The 24708-nt window shown below is 34.1% G+C and overlaps 1 protein-coding gene across 1 annotated transcript in view; it reads right to left on the bottom strand.

Annotated features, from left to right (window-relative positions):
• LOC149080184 (cardioacceleratory peptide receptor-like) overlaps positions 1–24708 on the bottom strand; it is a 104360-nt gene that overhangs the window by 30270 nt on the left and 49382 nt on the right. The window contains exons 2-5 of the mRNA XM_089239224.1: positions 15771–15906; positions 8885–8988; positions 7471–7564; positions 2010–2294 (exon numbers count right to left, since the gene is read on the bottom strand). Coding sequence (XP_089095350.1) covers positions 2010–2294; positions 7471–7564; positions 8885–8988; positions 15771–15906 — 619 coding nt within the window. The remainder of the gene's footprint in view (positions 1–2009; positions 2295–7470; positions 7565–8884; positions 8989–15770; positions 15907–24708) is intronic.

The following is a 24708-nucleotide window of genomic DNA, read 5'->3' as shown; positions in this document are numbered from 1 at the left end:
GTTGTTTTCCCTCAAGTTCATTCCCAAATATGCTTTTCTTTCCTACATTTTTAGTGGTTTTGAATTAGAATATATCGGCTAACATTCCACTTGGAAACATAGAAATTTTTGTTTGGCTCAGGAGAGATAGGGCAACAACTTCTTAAGTGGAAGTTAGGGAACAGGGAGACCGCATAAAAAATTGAATTTTGTATCTCGGTACAAAAAATGTTCCTAGTAAAATAAATGATACGCATATAAAACAAGTACGTTATTTGAATATTTTTCTAATTAAAATTATGTTTCCATTAACACACAAACAATTCACCAGGTATTTGGGCTGAAACGAACTTACGTTTTCTCCCTGCACAGACATTTTTTTAGTCATTACTTCATTTATTCAGCATATGAACAGCTTTTTCTATTATGTGCATTTATATTAGATATAAGAATTATAGTAGGGATTTATCAGTTATCTTAGAGAATAAATACACATACCATAGTTATTTAAACAATAAGCGATGAGCTGTTTGGAAACATCGAGAAGTTTTAATATAGTCCGAAAACTGGGAATGATGTCTGCGTCCATGATTTATCTCAAGATGCTTTCTTCCACTCATAATCCAGAGGTTTCAGAACATCGTCAAAGACACTCGTCGCTGTTGAGTTTATCCGATGACACTTGTTATACAGCTACACGCAGCTGAGACCTACTACCGCTGCCGAAATTTCAAGGATGAAATAATATTTACGAGGAAAGTGCGGTTATGTGTGTGTGTTGTTCTTCCTTGAAAGTAAATGTTATTCAATATGTCAAACTTCCGCTTGTAGTTTAGAACTTATTTACATGTGAAATTACAAATTTATACTATCCTCAGCTCATGAATTATAATAAGTCTAATAATATTGACATCAATTGAATTTTCTTTAAAGAATATACCAATCAAGTATAAAAAATACACGTTAACAAAATCCTCCATTATTACTGGTAATATATTATTTTCAACGAAATGCATTTTATTCCATAAGGAAAGCATTATCATATTCTCATAGTGTATAGGGCTCGACCTGCCCTATGACTTGCCCATGCTTTCGACCTGCTTCTTTGGACAAATGGAATATTCAATGAAATATTTTTTTTCTATCCCAAATAATTTCACCGAATTTTGCAAAAATTAGATAATCTTTTTTCGCAAATTAACTCTTCCTGATGCAGAAGATCAAAAGACATTTTTGATATTTAATAGAGTCTATACTAACCTGGAATTTTTGCACCAATCATTTTATTGTCTGGAAACCTGATTATTATGTGTACTTGTAAACTTTTATTGTCAATCTTATGAAAAAAACAAAGAATTTTATGTGATTTACACCAGTTCTATGAACGATGACGTCTAAATTCCTTAAAAGTTGGAGATTAAAATAACATCTATAGAAAATACAATACGCACTGCAAATCAGTACTGCCCATGCTTTTACGTAGAGTGATCTATTGAAATGCAACTTTTGAAAAGCGAAATGGACTGCAATGAGAGATATGCTCAAAATGTCTACTTCAAACGGCATAGCTGAAATCACTAATCCCCCCCACACTGGAAAATTTCCATATCAGTTTTTATGAAGTACGCTTTGCTCCGATTTTCAGCAGGTTCAATTCAAGGCCCGTGATACACACGCTACTAAGTAGCAAGGAAGCATGCCACTTTCAGCATCATGTTCGAAAATTCATGCAAATGTTACTACTTATCTCATTGATTGCATATGCTAGAAAGTGGCATGCTCTCGTGCTACTTAGTAGCATGTGTATCACGGGCCTAAGGGGGGTCAAGAAAATATGTTCCATTGAGAAATCAGGTTTATAGAATATCTGGGCTTGTTATTGCAGAAATAAAAGGCTTCTAAGAAGGCAAGATATCTCTTAAAATCACTGAGAGGGTTAAAACAGGAGGATAATAAATGCACTACGGGAATTTTATTAAATATTAATTAATGATATTAAATGTTTTCGAGTAAAAAGAAATCAAACTTACCCTTACTTGACGCAGTCTTTGTTAGCTTAGGATACGCCATAAGTTTGCTTTTCGTCCATATAGTGTAGACAATAATAGAATAGCATGCAGATATTATAAGTGCAGGTATGAAGAAAAGTGACACAGCGACCAGCGTTATGTATATCTGCCACTGGTGTTCAGTCAAGTCAATCCAGCATTGTGGGCGTCCTTTAATCTCTGCTTCCTCGTTAATGAAAATTGCAGGAATGGAAAATATCGCACTCAGACCCCAAGCAGATGCGATAAGTATCCTTGCTCGTATCCCTGAGAAAATAATAATAATAAAAAAAATGGCTCAACACCATTTGTGTTCTTTCAAACTACAGGCTTGCGTAGTGTGTGTTTGGCAACACTCATAGGGTCACAATAAGCTATACTGCTCACACCTGTACGTGACATGCTGCAGAATAGCTTTCACGTTTTTCGAGACATGAATAAACAGAGTTATGGAATTCGAAACTGTATGTGAAAAGGATTTCGCAGAATGTAAATTTCCTAAATCATGACATTCTCTACGTGCATTTTGTGGGGAAAGGAATAAGTAATGCAGCAACGGAAGATATAAGATTTTATATTCGCAAAACTTCCTTGAAAAGTTGAAAGATTGCGCATTTTGGATTTGTTAATTTTGTTTTTAAGGAAATGGCTTGCTATTTATAAAAGAAACTGAATTTCATCTTACTTTTTTTGAAATTCTGCGTGGTGGAAAAGTTGAGTTGGGCAAGGTTTCAAATACATAACAGAATCAGAGAGTATTTACACACATGTTTATTGTTTAACATTTGGTATACATGTAGCAAAAGGGGGTATGGAAGCCAAAAGCATTTAGATAAAATATTTGTAAAAAATAAAATAAAAAATAAAAAATTGGATAAAAAAATCGTGGATAAAAAATTTCAAACTAATGGTACATAGTTAAAATCTGATAAAGACTGAAGAGCAATCGGAAACATTATCAAGTTTTAAATCAAAAGCAAATGCAGTGAAATCTCGCTACAACGATACTCGATATAGCGATAAATCCCTCTACAACGACATTTTCTCATATCTTGTTTAGAATCACCCATAGTCTAATGTTAAACTCCCCTCGATACCACGATATACTTTACTACGATAAAAACATCTTTAACGATATTCTTTGAAAACATTTTGAAACTGCTACAACGATATTTTTTATACTTCGCTCGAAAAATATCCTTCAATATATTTTTAAACTCGTCAGATATTTTAGTTTTTCCGAAGACGTCTAATAATATCGATATTTGGTACAACATGATCACCGAAAGTGTTGAAGTTTTCGGTATCGCTACTTTTTAAGTGATACATGAAAGTATTTTGCGATAAACCTCTTTACAGGGATGATGCATCTAACTAATATGTTTCATCAACTAATTGATTGAAATTTTGGCAACTAACGAATTGAAATTTTGTGCGAATAAAATACTCAAAAGTGAAATTTTTTTGGTTTTACTTACAATGCCGATTTAGAAAAGATACCAACATCAGCATAAATATGATCGCACGTGATGCTAATGTTGCCTCTCGATATAATGATAAGCCCTCTACAACGGTATTTTTTCTTGTTCCACAGAATATCGTTACGTCGAGGTTTGGCTGTATTTGGAAATTTGCTTTTTGGACTTCAAAATTTAAAAGATATGTTAAATGAACATCACCACGAATAAAATTAAGAACTAAATTATTGAGATGAACAAGAAATATTCAAATAATCTTGAAAACTAACATCATAAAGGTGAATATAGCATTTGGATATTTAGCTGAGAAGACAAATAAACAAGCTGGTATAAACAGGTCCAGCCTGTTTTGAAAGAAAAAACAACTAAAAATAGCTATCAAAGATAGAGACAAACACCTTAAAGTAGGCAACTTCAACCCATTGCTCGCGAGCACCATGGTGCTACCCCGAACCACCCAGAGTGCTCGATGCTCGTGACCGATTTTGTGCTTGCGAGAACTTGATCAACAATTCCAATTAGGCCCCTTACACACGGAACAGATGCGGGTGCGGACGTAGGTCCACATCCGCATGCCTTTTCATTCGAGCACATATTTTTGCTTGCCTTTCGCCCGCATCTTTACTCATTTTGTTTTCACTCAGTGAACTCTGTACGTGAATAGCGCTTTGTTTTTTATAGTATTTAATTTTTTTAAAGTTTTATTTTATTATTTAAGAATAAAATTGTGAAGTATGGACAAAAGGAAGATTCTAGCTGTACTAAAATATTCTTAAAATATTCTAATATAAATTTCTGGCAGGCATTACACATGTTAATGTTTTTTACTAAAATGCTTTTTTCTCAAAATTAAGTTTTTTGTTAGATAAGGAACATTTTTTCAAACAATCACTCATTCAAATGTCTTAATACTCTGTGTGTCTCTCAACACTATGGTGTTACATACCGTAAACTGGGGCGACTTTGTGCCAAGGTTCCGACTATGTGCCATTCACGGATTTCAGGACGCAAGCGCTTCCTGGGAGCGTATGGATGAACAAACGGTTTCAAAATGTTTTATGCCGATTCAAGAGCTGTAGGTGACTCACCGACAGCATTTATTGCATCATATGCTGTCAGCTGTTGTCTAGAGAATTTTTTAAGTTATATTGTGATTTACACGAAATTTTTCAAGTGCATGTAAACCTCTCCTGGTGCAGACAGTGTGTGTTTTATGGACACTAGGTAATTTAATATTTCTATGCAGAAGTTACTTAAGATAAGAAATACCTATTTGAATTGTAAAAATACAGCATTTTGGCAGAAATATGACGCATAAACAAAAAAATGGGGATTCGGGTGATAACTTGTGCCACATTTTTTTTTCAGGGTTTTTGCCCTTTTTTCACTAGTTTGTTATTGTCGCAGTAATGGTTCGCAAGTATGTGTGGAAGCTGAGTAGTTGATCCTACCGCAATTACTCAAATGAAACACTTCAAGAGGCTCTTAGTGTGATAAGAAACAAACAGATGCTCAACATTTTTGATCATATTGGGGAGGCGTGTGTGATGGCCATGAAGGAAGTTGGCAAAATTTTACTCATGGCTTGACCCAGCTGACGAAATTTGGTATCCGAGGTGCCGAATCGTAATGAAAATCAAGAAACCTTGACCAGGGACAACAACTTTGTAGTGGATTCGAAGAAATTAATGTTATATTTATAGTTTGTTATTTTTTAAGAAGAACCTTATATTTTCGAGTTTTTAGTATTCTTTATTTTTGTTAATGTTTCAGGGAATCATAATTTTCCAAGAAAGTAAAAATAAATGCTCTCTTTAATTGAAAATGTCAATAAACTGATTTTTTTTAGGTTTCAGAGATCATTTTATTTAAAAAAATTCAAAAATGACCTAATTTTGGAATTAAAGGAAATTGGATTAAAAATTATAAGAAATAATTTATCCAAAAGGTTCCAAGTAAAGTTAACAACCGGAATTCAATAAAAATGGGTGTGATAGGCGAGAAAAAGTGATGGCACATGGTCACCACCTCCTTATGTGCCGCGCGAAAAAAAATTCGCTGTCTTTTAATAATTTTAAAAAAAAAATCAGAAATCGAAAGCTGAGATGTGAGGCTGCCTTTAGTAAAATCCCCAGCAGCCTAGGCAAAGCATAAAAGAAGATATCAACGAAAAGCTTCAAAAAGTGGCACAAAGTCACTTTCATATGGTGTTTTTAAGGGTATTTATGGCAAATAATTAACAAAAATCCCATGCAAAATCATGTTTAAAAGTAACCAAAGATGCGGGCGAGTTCGACCCGGACCCACATCGTGTGAATGGCTTCATATAACCTAATGTACAAAACCTGTACGTGAGGATGCGGAGCCCGCACTTGGGTTTTGACACATGCGGACGCCATCCGGACCCGCACGAACACTTCCAAGTTGCGGGCGCATTCCGCATCGTCTGACATTGCATTCAAGGATTGAAATCATCCTAATTTCATGCATTCGTATCTCAAACTTGCTGTAAGGGTGCTCTTCTTTTGATGATGAGTACAGGAAGTGCTCGCGACTAGAAAATGGTTCAAGACCTATGGTTTCACAGCTTTTTTTTGAAATTTTCTGCAAAATTTCTACATGCGCACCTTTAGCGACGGGAAGGAGATGTCAAGTCTATATAGCATTTCTTGCGATGTTATTTGTAACGTGGATGTAACAAAGAATGGAATTTACGGTGGAAGTAAAATGAATGAAACGGATGGTTTTATAATTTATTGATTTTTTTTACCATTGGGCTGTTGGAACTAAGTTTTTAATTGATCTTGCGAATTTTTTTATTTATTTATTCAAATCTATACTTGCATTATATGCTAGGTGATCAAAACTCTCGTCTAGTTTTGAAAAAAAAAAAATTAGAAAAAAAGCCGTTAAAGATACAGACAAACAGTTTAAAGCATTTGAAAGAGCATATCTCAAATTTTTTTTATCCATTTTATTTCTTACTTCTTACCATTCTTATTTCCATTATTTGTTAAACCCCCTATTAAAAATAACATGCTAAGAAACGTTATATAGGCTTGACATCCTCCGCGTCACTAAAGGTGCGCATGTAAAAAATTTGTAGTAATTTAAAGTAAAAAAAAATTCCGAAACTTCTTTCAAATGCTTCAAGTCGTTTCATAGTTTTTTCAGTATTTTTTTCAAAACAGGTCAACACTTCTGGATCATCCTGACCAGTAGTAGCCATGCAGATATCATCGCACAGATTATAAATTATAAAGAAAAACAAAAATCTCTCTATGGATTTCATCTTATTTGGTATCTGTGTTTTATTGAAATGAAACGAGTCAAGAAAGACATACTGTATAAACACGAAGACCACAAAGGTTAAGAAAAAATCGTAGATAAAATAAAGAATGAAAGATATATTATTTTTCCAATGTGAAAAGATCAAGACCTGTAACATGCCGAGCATTGTCACTTTTATGTGGAAACCGCTCCCCGGCGATTCATGATAGTGGCATTTCAAGTCCATTTAATATTCCATGTCACGTTTTATGGTGCCAATAAACCATAAAAGCACCGCTACCTGAGACATAAATGACGGACATACCCTTCACTTTATTTCCATTGGGAACGAAAAAAAAAAAACTCATGCTTTTTTCTTTAGATTTTAAATTTTTGGTACTTCAGGAAATTATGAACAGACTTTTCAGCTTTGGGTAGATAGCATTTTGCGAACTCCAAAGAAATTCTCGGGAAAGTTTCAATCAAAATGCTACTAAATTTTTTTACTTGTTTTCAAGGAAACATCTAAAAGAGGAAAAAAAATTATTTTTTTACCCGCTATAGAAGTTTAGGAGAAACCGGAGAAGGTGAAAAATAGAGTACTCTCTCCGTTTCTACCACAAAATTCCGAGGAAAGCGTCATTTCCGATTGTTGATAGCCCAATTCCCTTGAGAATGACATAGTTGGTACTTACAGCTGCTGGAAAAGTTCATGGGGTGAGTAATGGCGTCGTATCTGTCAATGCTTAGCGCCACCAAGACGTAAGTGGAGGAATAAGTGACCAATACCTAGATAAAAGGCAAATTATATTTTTGTATTGATGATAGGAGTGGGGTGTAACGTTGTTATATAGTAAAGAAACATCTTAGTTTGTAAAAATTGAATTTCTCCGTAGTTGTTTTCATTATTTCGTATAAAACTTCTTTTTATATTGTAACTTTTTTCATTCACTTTATAGAGTAAGTTGTAGTTAATAAAAAAGATATAGTTAGAAAAAAAAAGTTCAAACACTGTTTTCACTGCAAAGTTCTAAATATAGTCGTGTGTATGAGTGCGGTGAATATCTTGTACAATAATAACCACAACCAACCATAGAAAATCTTCAGGACGAAAATATATTTTTATGAAGTAAAATAATATAAAAATGCACTGCTTATGAATGAAATGTGAGTTGCATGGTTTCAAAACAATCCGCAGGTACAAAACAAAAATAAATAAGAATTACAAACATGATAAAATAAAAAGTGCGAGGCAAAGTCCAGCTGTCACTTTATGATAGAATGAATTCCTCCGGTGAAATTAGTAACATTTAAAAGAATAACTCAGTCATGTTAAAAAGTATGAGGTATAGAGAATCGTGATTCTTATTTTCCGGCTTTCCTTTTTATTGGATGTACCACTGATGACATCAATATAACACTCGTTGAGTCACAAAGTAGTTCTATGGAGTTTGAACTTTACTGTTTTAATTTCAGGATTTCAATTCTAGAATCAATAACAAGACTACTCTGAAACTTATTCAAATATAGCCATGGTAGTATGCTTTTAATAATTCAATATGCTTTTATGGTATTCATGTGGGATATAGTTGAATTTCGCATATTACTACTTATTTCCCTCTCGAAAATAGTGTATGTGTACCATTCTAGTGAAACATTAAACATGTAGAGGAATTTCCATAAATATACTTGGATACTCCAATAAATGCCACGCATTAGCCGAAAACATCAAGGCTGATCGGAAGATTGATTGGAAAAGATGAGTATTTAGTATCATCTTTGAATGAAGTGCATTGCTGGAAACATTTATGACTTCGTTTATGATAAGAAAAGTTTATTAGTAAGCATGATTTCAAAATCAGCCCACAGGGGACACGAGTTCTTTGCTCCAGTTGCAAAACGACTTACCCGCAACTTTAGTTCTTAATATAAACGAGAGGTTAGATATTTTTCTGCAGAGAACTTGAATAGAAAAAGCAGTATTTGAATTAAATAAGTAGGCATTCTGAACTTATGCATGACATATAACCTACTTCGTTAATAATTTGACTTGAGAAAACATTTTAGATTAAAAAAACTTTACAGAACTATACAAAACTTTATTTTTACCTGAAGATACTTGATGACTTTACAGACGATGTTGCCTCCGTAAAAAGCAACAGTTATCCTCCATACTATGTCCGTCAGAACATTTATCATGCCCACGGTAAGATCTAAATAGAGAAATGAAAACACAACCACTTACTTGAATGCGAGTTATGGTTGGTAAAGTCCAATACACACACTCACACACCAAATTTGTATGCATTTATCCTCAGAAAATAAGCTTTGATAATTTTGTGCAATCACATAAATTATTTAAATAATACATTCCAACCCTTATTATGACATATGATAGATGTGACTAGAAAAATAGGTGATAAGGACAACTTACGGATATCATGAGTAAAGTCAATGAAAATTTTCCGACGATCCTGGTACACACGACTTACTTTTATAGTTATTTATTAACAACATTCCTTGGTTATAACGGTTTATATTTGAACTTCGATGAAAAGTATTTATGAAATAAGCAATTTTTTGTGATCATCAGTCAAGAATTTTTACGTTGCATTTTTTAAATTTGAAAGGCTATGCTAAATCAGCCAATCTGTTAAAAATTCAAACTCACTTCGGGATATTGTATTGACCAGTTGTATACTGCAGCAGTGCACCTTGTCAGACCTCATCAATCAATGTCATGTGTGCAAAGATCTAAGCTTTATTCAATATCGCTGAACTTACAGAGAACTCTGTTTCTTTCTTTCAAAAAAAAAAAACCCCAGTAATATCTGTTCTAGACTTTAAAAAAGTGTACATCTTTGTCTTTTATACTTACCGTACTTGATTCAATTTGAAACAAAATTCTTCAACTATATGTATTATTATTATTTTTTTTATAGTATATATTTTTTTTGAATAAAACATCACAAGAAATCGAAAACTTGATTTGAATATAATGCATTTGAATAATTGTTATAATTTGGATAGAAATAATTTTTTATTGAAATTTATATGCAAATTAAAACTAAAAGCAACATAGAAAAGTGTACAGCATGGAATGCTAAGCATTTATCAAAATAATTTAATGTCGGATAAAACCATAAGAACATAAGATATAGGAATGTTTCAAGCCTTATTTACAAGAGTAGCTTCTATTTTTCAGGTTGTTGGCTTAGATCTTATATTATCAGAGGTTATGGTTTTTTAAACCCAGAATAAATAAATTTAATATCCAGAATTTTCTTTTCTGCGATCATTCTGCCATCGTTGTTTTATAAAATGAAGACGTTTATTTTACAGACCAATGGACCATTGAACCATTCATTACCTAACGCCCACCGTTCGAGTCATTTAGGGCGGTATTCACCGACATGGTTTGGTTTAAACTATAGTCACAATTGGTTGATGAGAGATCGACACGGATTGGTTAAATTCAGGGTTTTACCCAATCTCTGTTGATCTCTTATCCAAAAGTTGTGACTACAGTTTAAACCATATCGGTGAATACGGCCCTTAGTGAGTCATTTAGTCAGTATATACAGGCTTTGTGAATAAAGAGTTTACATTCTCTTGTAAGGGGAAACAAACTGATAATACATGAACCTACAAACATCTCTTATTGCCATGAAATGATCAATAGAGACATCTTTGCCTGGAAGACGTTAAGTCTGTTTTAGTATACACACGGATCTCTAAGATTGGCCAAAGTTTGTAAATTTGTATATAAAACATACAACTCCACCCAAGGCTGAATGCAGACATGCACCATATACAGTATGTAAGTTATATAAGGACTTAGTAGTATGGAATAAAGCAGCCCCAGGGTGGTGTACTTTTAAGGATTTTGTATCCGTTTTTTTTTATTTCTGACAATTGCGTTGTGGTGTATAAAAGACTTTGGACTTTCTTCAATGGTTTTTCTTCTGTCATTTTCATTTCTTGCTGCTTATGAATTTCTCTGGCTTATTTACCTAAAATTACGGTACAGCGTTAGATTGCATTTTCCAGACAGCATCATCAACGCTAACTGGAAAAGATTCTGGCAACGTCATAAAGTCGATAATAACTGGTTCGTCATGTATAGGGGTACAAAATGTACCTATATGTGGCAAAGTTTTTAACTAAAATACATTTTTTTGTATTTTACCTACTGTCATAATCAGATAACCGTATGGAGTAAAAAGCATTTGTTTCGTGTGAGTCGCATATTTTGCTAGTCGTAGTAGTTGTTTTGCAAATCATGAAAATTTATGGCTTGTACAAAACAAAGAGCGTTAGACGCATTACGAGGTTATTATTATCCAAACGAATTGCTGCATTCGATCTCGAGAAGTATGTGTAAGTTTCATCTGACGTAATGTAATCATTAGATCCTTTTCTTGTCGATAAAGAATCAGATGAAGAAATCTATGCATTTGATGAGCTTGGGAAGAAAACAAAGTTGATTCACATCTTATGTATGAAATGGACTGTGCACAATCTTTCTCATGGTGAGATCGAACACTAAGTAAAGCGAGTAATCGCTGACAAAGAGCAAGTCAACATATCTTTCCAAAACGGTCTATTTAGAAAAACCCGATAAAAGAAATATAGAAGGTAACACGTTAGAAAAAAAATCCGATTTCCGATAGACTTGGTCATAAAATGGAAAAGAAATCACCACTCTTATATACTGTGAGCATTCACGAGATGAAAGATTTAGGGGAATAAACTGTGTGTGAACTAAAGAGTTTCTACTGGAGAATAGTATATGTTTAGAACATTTTTTTTTATTGTTCTTTATTGAATTTAAAAAAAAAATTAAATGGTTTTCTTTAAAAAATACTTCTACACATTCAGAATTTAAAAGACAATTTAGTCAAAACTAATTCAAAGACCCCCCCCCCCCCTCAATTATTTTTTCCTCTAAGAGAATGCGAGATTCTTTTAAACTAACATTTAAAGCATTTTCTGAAAACGGCAAAGATTTAAATCAAAGATTCGAAAGTAAATATGAAGTGTTAGGATAATAAAAGTCTATATAATGTTGCGTCGTTAATAAGCTTCTGACATTTCTCTGATAATAATTTAGTGACTGAAACAATTATTCTGTCTTGAGAATATTGTATACTTTTATCATTACGTATGTTGTAATTTTCATATCGGTTTTATGTTGTTCAATTATAGTAAAATAAGGTTATGTAGTTTATATAGCATTATAATCGTATAAAATAAACAACAGACAAATGAGAGAAACTAAAATTATCAAATCAACAATCGTGAAACAAAGTGTTTACGATACGAAAATTAAGCCAATAAACCAGAAAACGAAATTTACAAAATTATTATAGACATCAACAAAAACTCACTATGAATTTGTTTTAATAATCATTTATCATTACTTTTCATACAAATAATGTTCGAATCTGATATAGTTGCGTGATGAATAAGCCATGTTAGGCTGAATTTAAATCAGAATTATTTATCTTAGAATTATTATCTTGGAATAATTTTGCTATATAGAACAACGATTAAAGCGCAAACAAAATCATGTTCCCGAAGCGATAAATTAGTAGAATACTAGAAGATTGGAAATGCTTCAACAGATCATTTATTAAGTATAGAAGCGTTTCAAGGACTCAATAATGTTAGAACATGTCTCGCTATAGTTAACGTAATTGATGTCAGTATATCGACAACGTGAGAGGTCAAGTAGGTGTACTTACGTACATACTGCGAATTTGTCAGTGTCGCGCGTATTCTGCATTGTTAATACACACATCGACGAAAATGTTAGTATGAATTTTTATGCGTATCAATTTCAAATAACGAAGAATTCCACGTTGAAAATGTGTAAAAACAAATTTTTTCACTTTATTTTTAATGATGAATTTCATAGAGTTGTATTTTCATGGATTAAAAAAATTACAATACTCATAAAGTATTTGAAAAAAAATTATTGAATCGAAACTACATACAGCTTCACATTCAGAGGACACCAAGAAAGCAACATTAGGATGATATAAATATTTTACATTTTGATATCAGAATATCTTCCACATAAAATAATATCTGTAATTTTTAAATGTAACTTTGAAATTTTTCGACATGACCTTTTCGAAAGAGTTCGCACTATATTATCTATATCGCATTTTATTTCTTTGCATCACGATCAATGTACGGAGACGAGGGCTATAATTAGACTTATAATCACACAATCATTGGGAACAATATACTACCATTTTACTCCTTTTCAGGGGGTGAGTTGTGCTGGAAGCATGTGTGTTCCTAGCAGTATGCGTGCGCACATAGTGCTATGTCTGATGTTAGTGTTGCCACCTATATTTTAAATTGGGGAGTAACTGTAGTGATTTAATATTTATACCACTGTGTGGTCTGTTGTCGCTGTGGCGAGACTGCGATTCGAAGTTGAAAACCAACATTTTAATTACCTAGAGTTATTATCTACATAACTACCATGAGGACAATAGTTTACCGCACAACAACTCCTGCCATATCACTATACGGCAACTTCCTACTGATGGAATAGTGTGGGAAATGAAGGTGCCATCTATCGGTGGTTGGCCCAGGCTCGGTAGGTAAAGAACTTGTTTTCTATGTTCTCCCGGATTTAATCCGTGGTCCCTGACGGTAATTTTCGCGGTGAAGACGAGAATCTTACCACTGCATCACTCGGGTGCTCTTCCCCCCCCCCTCCAACATGAGTATTCCGGGATCGAACACTGAACCCCAAGACATAGAACCGGCACGATATCTATGTGCACACACGGCGGCAAATAGACTGGGATATGCAGTTAGAACTTTTTAAATGGAAACGGGGAGGTTTTCTTGCTCTAGAAGAGATTTGTTTCCAAATCAGTCAAACTGGAGTTTTGTATGTTGATCATACGCGTGCCAGACTTAATCAAAGGTAGCCGCTTGGCATTTTACAAAATTACAGAAAATTACCCAGCACAGAAGGATTTAAATGCAAATGAAAATGTTTCACGAATTCAACATTGCAAATTAGCCCTACTGGAGAATGGGAATGATTGCCTCTATTATTTTGCGACGTTTTAATGTCATAGTTTTTAGTAGAAATTTCCAAAGTGGTTTATGTTCGCAAATTTTTACCTGATCTCCAGGTGATTCGGATGCACCCTTAATTCTAGTGACACACTACTTGGAAATCAAAAAAAGTTTTCTCTCTCTCTCTATATATATATATATATATAATATAATACTGAATTTAATACAATTTTATCCCCAAAATATCTCGCGGCCTTCAAGGTTACCACGACGTATATGTGCTGACGTATTCTTTTGCTTGTTTTAGATAAGGACACACACACACACGTTTTGAATGTTTTTCTTTGACCTCAGAGCAGTTGAACAAGGTGCCAGGTTTTGTTGAGATTAAAACCTTTTCCTTTGTCGATGAAATTATTGGGATGTTTGTAGCTCTTTGCGATCACGTGGTTCAAGAGTGCGAAACATTTTGTTTTTTTTTATAATGAAAAATAAAGTCCACAACATAAAACGAATGTTTTAGATTCCCTTGTGTGTTGCATTTCATCCCATTTCCAAAGCGTTTAAGTTTTTTTAAACAACCCATTATTTTACTTGCTAACATTAAGGCAATAGGTATCTTCAAACAGCGCAATAATTTACACAGGGATTGAGAAGTTCTTAGACTAGACAAATTCTGTCACTTTGCTTTATGTAAAGTCAGAAAAACAACTGAATGTTCAGAAGTGGAAACAAGTATACTCGTTCCCACCGATATTATGATTGTTATATTCACTGGTGATGTGTCTTTTGAGTAGCAAACAAAACGGCTATTCATATTCTAACCTCTGGACTACGATATAACAACTGAGTAAAAATATCGTGCGGCCATAATTGCACAGGCTGTAGAAGTTCACACGCGTAGCCGTCTTTCTATGTTTGCGACCGAATAATTAATCCCACTAGAATTATTCTACTTGGCAGCAGTGTAATTGTTCTACCAGTATATGAGTATCTTATTTCAGGATTGTGAAATTTTACTTTCGAATTCAAGATTATGGTGGTGTTCTTTCTCCTAACAAGTTATTCCCTAAGTAGATTTTAATTTCCTCATTACTTGTAAGACAGTGATTATATAAAGAAATACTATTTTATTTCCAGTTTCATCCTAATCCACTTTCTCTACATATAATCACAGCATTCTTGAACGATGTGTGACTTATGATCGAACAACTCAAATGATGCATTTTTGTTCGGCAATTTGGCCGCTGTGGTGGTAGAGTGGTCATAGTGACGGACTCGCATCGCGAGGATCCGGGTTCGAACCCCACCGGTGACACAGTGGTGGTCGGCTGAAGTTGGTTTTCTGTGGTTCCCAACTTCAAGGCGCGAATGCGACCCGATCTCCCCGTTAAAAAGTCTCGCCACAGAGAGCAACAGGCCTACAACGTTACAAATATTCAATCATTACACTTCACTCACAATTTGAAGTATAGATGGCAGCACTGAAATATCATACACAACACTAGCTACACGCTCAGACTGTTAGGTGCACTCACTTTGTTCCAGACTCTGCCACGAAGCTGGGCTGGAAGAGATCTCGGCAACGGGATAAGTCCGGTGGCAGAGACCCTGGCGTTCATTCATTCATGTTCGGCAATTTGAGATGCTTAACATACGCAACTCTTTGTGAAAATGAAATACGTAATGTATATAGATTCATTTTCCATTTTTTTACTTGCGATCACCAAACTATTTGCATGTTTCAATTAATATTATAATCCATATAGTTCATGGATTGAAAAAAATATCTACATCGGAAAAATGTTTGTTACAAATTGTAAAGAAAGAACTGATGAAAATTTTAGTATAATTCTTCAAATACGTAACCAACCTATTGCATGTTGTTTTATATAATACATAATTAATATATACTTTATTAACTGTGAATTACAAAACAGCTTACCAGCAATAGCTAGATGCGTTATAAAGTAATTCATCCTTGACTTCCGATTCTTTGACAGCATTAAAGCAACGACTACTGCTGAGTTGCCAAGAACTATCATTGCAAATAGAAACCAGAGAAACGAAAGCTGTTCTGTCTGAAAACAAAAAGAAATTGAATATTTAAAATCAATTATAATAGACTTAAAAAACTTACAGATTGGGGATAAACATACAACTAATCATACCGATTTTCTTTTTGTATAAGTATAAATGTTAATTTCATGGTACCTTTTCTTATCTATATCAGATGCCGAGTTTATTTTTGGGTTACTGAAAAATATTAAAGTTTGAAAAATAAGATACTCTCTCTCTCTCCGTATGAAACTTATACATTGATACGTAAGTCAAAGTTTATTCGTCATTATTTTCTTTCGAGAAAAGGAAAAAGTGAAGCAAAATCTTTTTACAGAATCCAAAACGTGCGTCATTTTAAGATCTTTGTGTTCGTAAACACTGAAATCGTTAACTTTCGTTATACTTGAAAGCATCCGATCATCAACGAGATAGTAATTCAGTTACCAAATATTCGGTAGGTTACGAATGAATTCTTCGAACTTTCATAGGTCTTCATGGGAAAACTTTTGGTTGCAAATGTTATTTTCTACCGCTGTCAGATAACAGGGCACCAGGAATAGGAAACTGCAGAAGTCTCCGGAAATGACAATCGTTTGTGACGGCAATATGAGCTGTTCTTGTTCCAAATCCTCATTTTCGAAGTAAGACTGGAGTGCCTTTATATTCTCATTTCCTGGCAGAATGGTGCTCGTAATTTCAAAGTTGCGGCATGTGTAAATGTCAGAACTCCCACTTTTTCCAAGTGTCATTCCCTTGTTTTGGGCTTCATATCCTCCCCCCCCCCCGACTACCTTCGTGTACGATTCTTTAAAGAAAGATGTGGTTGATGCAGTCTTTAAAAATCATTCCTACGAATTACGTTACAAAAATCGAACCATTAGCAATAGAATTTTTTTTCCAGAAAAATGGATTTACTTCCATAAAAGAAACAAAAAACTTACTAAGACTCGGAGGTACCAAAAGAAATCGATTTCAAAAAACGAATGAAAAGAAATAATAAAAAAAAAAAAAATGCTTTCAAGTTAAAGTAAAACTGTTAATGGCTGAAACAAACAAACGAATGAAAAAGGAACTGTTGGAAGATACTTTCTAGTTTTTACATCAAAATAAAAGCCAAATAAATGTTTCTTCCACTTTTATTTTTTCGATTATGGACATGATTTTTAGTGGGCTGATTCCGGAAAAGAATATAAAAAAAAAATGTTTGAATATATCAACCCCTTTATACGATTATATAAATTATACAAACGCCATTGAATATTTAACCCAGTTCTCTGTGCTTTCTTTCATCTCTCTCCTCACCATCGCAAAGTTTTACTGTAACCCTATGAACCGAAGTTTTTTTTTCTTCCTGTTTTTTCTATACTTTTGTTAGTGATTTCCCCCCCAAACACATTTTATATATTTGTTTTCATGTAGTAAGCGCAAAAGGAAACACGTAAGGTGAGGGTGAAAAGAGAAATCTACTGTATACTGTCTTATCTATTATGCTGTTTTTCATTTTTTCATTCTTCCTTCTTCCTTTCCTTCTATTTGTTTCTTTTCTAATCTTCTTCCTTTTTCTAATGTGCGGTTAGGTTGGGACAAAGTACCAGATTTATCGCGAAATAGAGATCATCCAAATATGTTGCCAAAAGCGTGTACGCGAAGGAGTTAAACACATCTTAGGGAAATCTCTTGTATTGAACCTATGACTAATACGCTGCAACGTATAAAAATATCTATTTTTCAAATATATTTATTTATTTATTTTTTATATATTTTATCCATTTTTTTTAGATTTTGAAACACCGGGATATTTGTCAAAATTAAGTAGTCATGAGAATATAAAAATGTTCAGAAACGTAGTTTGTATATTTTTTTTCCTTCCCATTTTTCTTTCAATATTTTACCGACATCAAAAAGGTATTCCTTCAAAAACAAAAAAACGATTCATATGCAGATATTCTATTTAAAAGGCATAATAGTGCAGTGATTTACGCCGATTTGTGAATGAATGTGAAAATCACTGTGAAATATGAATCAAACAGTTACACCAAAAAATTGGACTTAAGTAAAAATTGAGAAAGATTAAGTACTAAAATCGTGAGATAAAAATCTATAACACTATATGTGCTTGCATAAAACACTTTAGAGAAAAGGGTCCATTAAAAGTTCATAGAAAGAGATGGGGGAAATCCGAAGAAGGGTTCAAAGAACGGAAATGACATTATCACCTATTTGATGACTTTTAAACACGCAACAAAGCACGCTTGCTTTTTCGTGTGCTTTTGATCGTTCGATAATATACTCAGCACACCTGTCTACATTTGATTACATATCACTAGCATAGCACCAGATTAGTGAAACAGCTATTAAAACTATAATTGCCCCGTTATTTATGACATTTTCTGAAGTATTCTGACGTTTATGCATAAAATTGTATCGGATTACGCTACTATTAATAGAATGCCAGTGTATATCAGGTAAAAAAAAACAGAACAAGCTTTTTTTTAACCATATTTCTAAATTTGTTAATTGCCCACTGACTAATATACATTTAATGGCACATATAATTCATTCTATTAACCGCTTCCATGTGTCAAATAGAAATATTCAGACCCTAATGACAAAAATTCTTAGTTAATGGTCTATAATTTTGCTTTTATACTACTTCACACTAAACGTTCATTTAATTGGAAAAAATATCTTTCAGCTCAATGTTCTCTGGGAATATCAGAAATTTTAAGGATTGGGTTTCGATATTTTTACCGAAATTCAATCTCAGTTCACTTGGATATCAAACTGCCTTACATAATCATATGAAATTTATGTTTTTTCTTAATAAAATGATAAATATATAAAGGATTTTTTTTGAAATCATACATTATATTAAAAAAATAGATAAATACTTGATATTTGAAGACTTTCCACGCAATACAAATTTTATGAGAAAATTGTGTTTTATAATTATATGATCACTTTAATTTAACACTTCGTATATCCACCAGAACTTGGAACAATAGGAAACTAAATGCAGTTTAGCACTGAACAAATTTCAGTAGAACTTGGTTAATTCTAATTTTGAATAATTCGAATACTTTAACAAACTCCACTATCTAATTTAATGTCAAAATTTCTTGCGTTTAATGAATTTGCGTTCCGAAATTTTTTTTAGTGTTTTGGATAATTCGAAGTTGGAGAAAAAAAATTACGATTTTTGTATGAGTAAATTTAGTTTGGAAAAAATTCTCCAAGTCAGATTTCGCTTCTCTCGAAAAAATTGTTAAAAAAAACTTTAAAGGCAAATAAGAGTTTGAAAAAATTCTGTTTTTCTCTACTTTTTCTTTAAATAAGTTAATGCTCATTTTAACGTTGTCCAGCTGGACTGCATCGAGAATGTGTACCGCTTAATACCGATTATGTTTTTCTCAACCTGTGTACCACTCAAAATCTGAATCTTTTATCGTCATTAATAGCATGAAAAGTATCGGGAAGTAAAAGTTTTGTAGCACGTTAATGAACGTATATTGCCTTGATAGCATAAAAATGATAAGCAAAATATGGAAAACAGTTTCGTAACGGATGATCATGAACTATTCCCGTAAATCAGGCTTTAATCATGGTGAAGAAATTCTGCAGTGATTCTAGTTTTAGAACAGTGGAATGATGTAGCATCTTAGATCAATGAATATAATTATAAATGATTAAAATTTGGGAAACAATTTCGTAACTAATGATAAAATTTTAATAATTGAGAATTATTATCTCATGCCATGTTGATGACTAAGTAGCAATTTGTAGTCATTTTACAGATCCAGGATAGATAAACTGGATAATTCGGAATTTGGATAATTCGAACTCTTCTCCAGTGACTTTGGGCTTCGAATTAACAAAATTAGACTGTATCTTTTGATTGTATCTTAGTTTGTATCTTATACCTCACACAATATTTTCCCTCCCGGAGATAATATTGCCCTGTAATATCCAGTAAGATCTGAATAAAGTTTGCCTTTAGCGTACACACTCGAACTGATTGGCTCCCAAAATTATCCATAGGATTTAAATTTGACAATCCAGCGATCAGTTCATCAATCCCCCCTTCTATTTAGGAATGTCTCTGAAGTATTATTAGGAATAAGAATAGCGATATTATATTATTGAAATACCAAAAAAATAACCCTCCAGAACCCTCCAATACTTTCTTTGTTATACAGGGTTTTTCAAAAAAGATGGGCCAAACTTTACGAGGTGTGGTAGGACATCCCAAATATTTATCGTCATAGTGTACCGGGTCAGAAATGAAACGTAAAGGCGCTATAGGGCACCTAATGATAAAATCAAAGAGGTGAGGTAAGAACACAAGAATGCCTTAGAAATTGCGAAATGACATATAATGAATAATAATTACAGTAATTGCTCAAAACAGTGACTGCCAATCTGAATACATGACTAAAAAAGGATTGGCAAACTCTTTCAAAAAATGTCACAGACTTCGCCAACAGTGGCTAAACTTGTAGAAGTGTGCTCCTCTTCAGATTCAAAGGGAATGTCATAGACCAGTATCATCACAACTTGCATGTTACTTTTAAGTCTGCGGAACAGCCACTTCCCAACGAGCGAGTGCCCCGCAGTGCCTTTACGTTTCATTTCTCACCAGTGAAACTATGACGATAAACATTTGGTTTGGTGTGTATTACCAGCTGTTAAGTTTGACTTATTTTTTTCCAACTCTTTATATAGTGCTCATGCAATTATGTGACAAGTGTATCGACACTGTCAGTATTATACACGTGTCTGATTGAAATAGAGCATCAGTTCTAATTAGAGGTAAACGAGAGGTTCGCTCGGAAATTTTCTTTTGTTGATTTGAACTCATCAGTTAATTAATATTACGCAATAGCTGGTAAGTATCTACAATTTGGTGCTCATTTCCAAATGTCTCGAGAACACTATTTTTTTAACTCCGTAGCTGACAGATCACCGTGAACATAATAACACTATTTTGTGAATTTCCGCACGAATACATATTTTTTGTTAAATTTTAATAGAAAATGATGACCAGGAAGGAACAAATTAAAATTTTCCTTCTAGTCCATTAAGAAATATTTATGTAAAATTTTGTAAGATTATGTTTAATGCTGATATTTATGTATACACAGAACGCGTATATTTATGACTTATCAATATGACTTCTATTTATATTATCATGGAAACTGAGGGTGAATGAAGTCTGAGTCATGTAAGAATATACAATATTTCAAGTGGTAAGTATCAAAACATTTCTGTTTTTATTTTATATATTTCCCAAATAAAACACTTTCATCGGTTAGAATATAAAATTTTGACAGCTGTGTAAATCCTGGAAACCATTTTATTTCGTACTTCACTGAATTGAATGAGTTGTTGCTGGTGAAAAAAAGGCACGGAAAGGGATTTCTGTAGAGAGGAAAGTCTGAAACTTTTATATGAAGTCAGCAATATATATATTGGCTTCAGTATTCGAAGATACCGTGTCTCGATCACAAAAGCTTGGGAAAATACCATCCAGTAAAAAGAGAGAGAAAGAGCGGAATAGTGTATTGGGTTTTAGAGCTGCACGTATACTAAACAGCTGAACAAAGATCGCGCCAAAAATACCTGGTGGCCTTGCTGAGGTAATTGCTTTCGTTCCTTCGACGTTTAGAGAAGCTAAATAAAACTACAGAACGAACGTCTCGATCCAGCGCCAGGATCACTACGACACTGGCCTTGAATTCTGTGTACCCATGGGAAGATCCGCGGGTTCTTTTCAGTTCTCAAGAGAAAAACGAATAAGAACTGAAACTCGAACACACAAATGAAAAGTCCTAGAAACTTGTTTTTGTCGAGGGAAAACTTCTTGACAGCATGGGCATCGAAAAAAAAGGGATTGTGAGAAATCTCTACCCATTCATTCGTTTCCGACGATAGGATGTTGTTGTTTTGTTGTTGTTCAGTTTTTTTTTCGTAAACATTGGAATTACCAAGCTCCAATAAAAAAAAGTGCATGGATTTTATTCTCCATTCGAATGCATTGCGTTGTATTTCAGAGTTTTCTTTTAGACTCGCTTTGGAATTTTCGTTCGCATTATAAATGAGTCTAAAATTTTTATAAAATCGCATGCATCTAGCTTTGCCCACGCATGCTTCAGACAATGCTGGATAACCGGTTGGGAAAATAATGTTATCTATGCAGACAAATAATTTTCAAAGAGTTCTTCTTTACGTTGTGAAAATAATTTACAGAATAGTAATATTTTCTTTAATACTTTTGAAACAAAAACTATGCCACTGTGTTATATCATCTTCATCTGCTACGAAGCTAGGCTGGAAAAGATCTCGGCAACAAGATAAGTCCAGCGGCAGAGTTCTGGCTTTCATTTGCTGTGTTTATTTCGTTAAAAACTCAAAAATTATCTTTTTATTGGTTCAAAACTGTTGCAACACACCACTAAAACAAATAAACGTTTTTCTATACTTTAAACTAAAAGTCTACAGATTTATTGTACCCTCAGGTGCTGTCTGTTCCACGATGCGTTGCATGACGTTGAAGACTTGTTTTAAATAACGGCAATATTTGAGATGATACTCAGAGATGAGAAGTAGAATACAAGTTTCCGATCTTAAACCCAGATGCTCTTCTAATTATGATCAAGTGTCGCCTAGCTTGGGTGGCTGGCAGTGTATTTTCGTGTTGTAAGAAGTTGAATCAGCCAGAATGCGCACATCATTGGATGCAACGTGTCAAAAAATTATGTTCACATAGCTTTATCTAACAAAAAACTTGCATTCGCACTAAAAGTCTGTCTCATTGAATGATAATTCAACGTGCACCCTCCCCCCCCCCACCCCCCCCCACCCCCACACACACACACACCAACACAGAGCCAGCACCAAAATGTATCGTTTCCTATTATACCCGAAATGTACCGGACCTATGGTTGGACAACGATTTTTCTTTGCACTGGTTCTTCCGTCTGTTTGATGCCATCGAGAATGGGACTCGCTAGCTCATATACATCTTTGTAATCACCATATTGTCGTTGTGTGTCCAGTGGTATAGAGAGTTTGTTGAGCTTGAGCGAGGAAAGTATTAAGGGAAAATTGGCAGGGATAGGCAATAAAAACTCAAATCATTCTGGATTTTCACATTTCTTACACTGACACTTGTTGAGGTCCCAGCGTTTCAATTAGACCTTCTTTGACGCGACGCAGTGTTATGCGCCATTTGAATGAAACGGTTTTTGTCATTCATTACAGGCCTTTTACGTATAAGCTAACCTTACGATACTGCAGTGCTTATGCTGTGAGGATTTTGCAAAAACCCGTCCTTTCCGTCTTATCACATTCATTTCAATTGTCTCTCTGCAAATTGAAATCTGTCTTAAACCATTGTGCTGCTTTCTTCATACGTTGTCTTTGTGCTGTATTGCGTACATATGGTAATTTTTTCTCCGTCGCTGTCTCGCACCTTAACGTCCCAACAGTGAAGCTGACAATTGTAGATGCAGAATGGGCTACATGCGTCAGGAAGGAAAAGGAAGTGCTGATGCTGTGTAATGTATCCTAATCTTTCAAGCTTCCAGTACTCAATGGAAATGCATAGGAGTATTGCGTACCCCTTCATATGCGTAAAAGGCGAGCGTTGCGTACCCCTACTGGAAATGCTTTAAAGTCTTGCTTAGAAGGCGTAGAGGAATTACTTTCCCTATAAACATGTATTTAAAGTCACGTGCCACTTGTAATGCGTAGGAAACAAGCTGCCCTTAAACTTGCGTACCCATAGAAATGCATAAGAAACTAGTCTATCCTATCATATACAGGGTGAATACATTCTATTCTGCCAAATGAAAAGGGCTGATAGGCGAGCCCAAGTGGATCATGAAACACCCCACCAACCCTGACCTATCTCAAGCCGCTTTCGATTTATGATAGATAATCGATTCTGGAAAAAAAAATCCAAATTTGTTAAGTTTCTGGAAAACCGACACGCAGAACACCGATATAGTTCGTTATAGGCTCTTTCGAAAGCTGGTGGAATAGACGAGTTTCTGGTGAATTTGACCGATTTTAGCCAGAAGGGTGTTTGCAGAATTGACGGTTACAGAATTTGGTGACAAATCGATTTTAAATGTCGCCAATATTTCAGCGCTTGTTGGTCGTCAATGAATCTAGATATTTCAATGAAAATGGTGTCATATAATTAGAATTTTTTCTGTTCTTTCCAAATATTTCCCTAGTTTGCGTGTCGGATTTTCAGAAGCTTCACAAATTTGAAAATTTTTTTCAAACTTGACGGTTTTTTTTTCCATAATCGATTATCCACCATAACTCGAAAACGGTTTGAGATAGGACAGGGTTGGTGGGGTGTTTTATGATCCACTTGGGCTCGTCTATCATCACCTTTCGTTTGTCAGAGTAGATCGTATTCATCCTGCATAGTGCTATACTTCATATTTTATACTGGTTTATTTATTTTATTTTATTTTTGTATAATGTAATCCTTACGTATTCCCAAGAGATCAGCAAGATCTGTCCAGGGAATTTGTTAGTGTTAGTGTTAGTAGGCATCCATGCCCGAACCAGGATTCGAACCCAGACCTGCACAGTGAGAAGCTAGCTTCTAACCACTGGACTGTCAGGCGGCTTGACACTTGACACGGTCATTTTTTTCCGCAATTACGATTATTTTTCGTGTACTTCTGAATGGTCAATTATATACCTCCAGAGATACACGCAACACGAGTAGGGAACCACTACACTGTGGTATAAGAATATTTTCTTGCTTTAGACCGGGAATTACCAAACTTTTGTAAAAAAAG

This window comes from Pholcus phalangioides, unplaced genomic scaffold (assembly GCF_987345545.1).
Source record: "Pholcus phalangioides strain wild (caught in Gottingen) unplaced genomic scaffold, Ppha-v1.0 ptg000011l_1, whole genome shotgun sequence".
NCBI classification, from domain to species: Eukaryota; Metazoa; Arthropoda; class Arachnida; order Araneae; family Pholcidae; genus Pholcus; species Pholcus phalangioides.
Note: the sequence above shows the minus strand (reverse complement) of the source record. Positions and strands in the feature narration are given on the sequence as shown.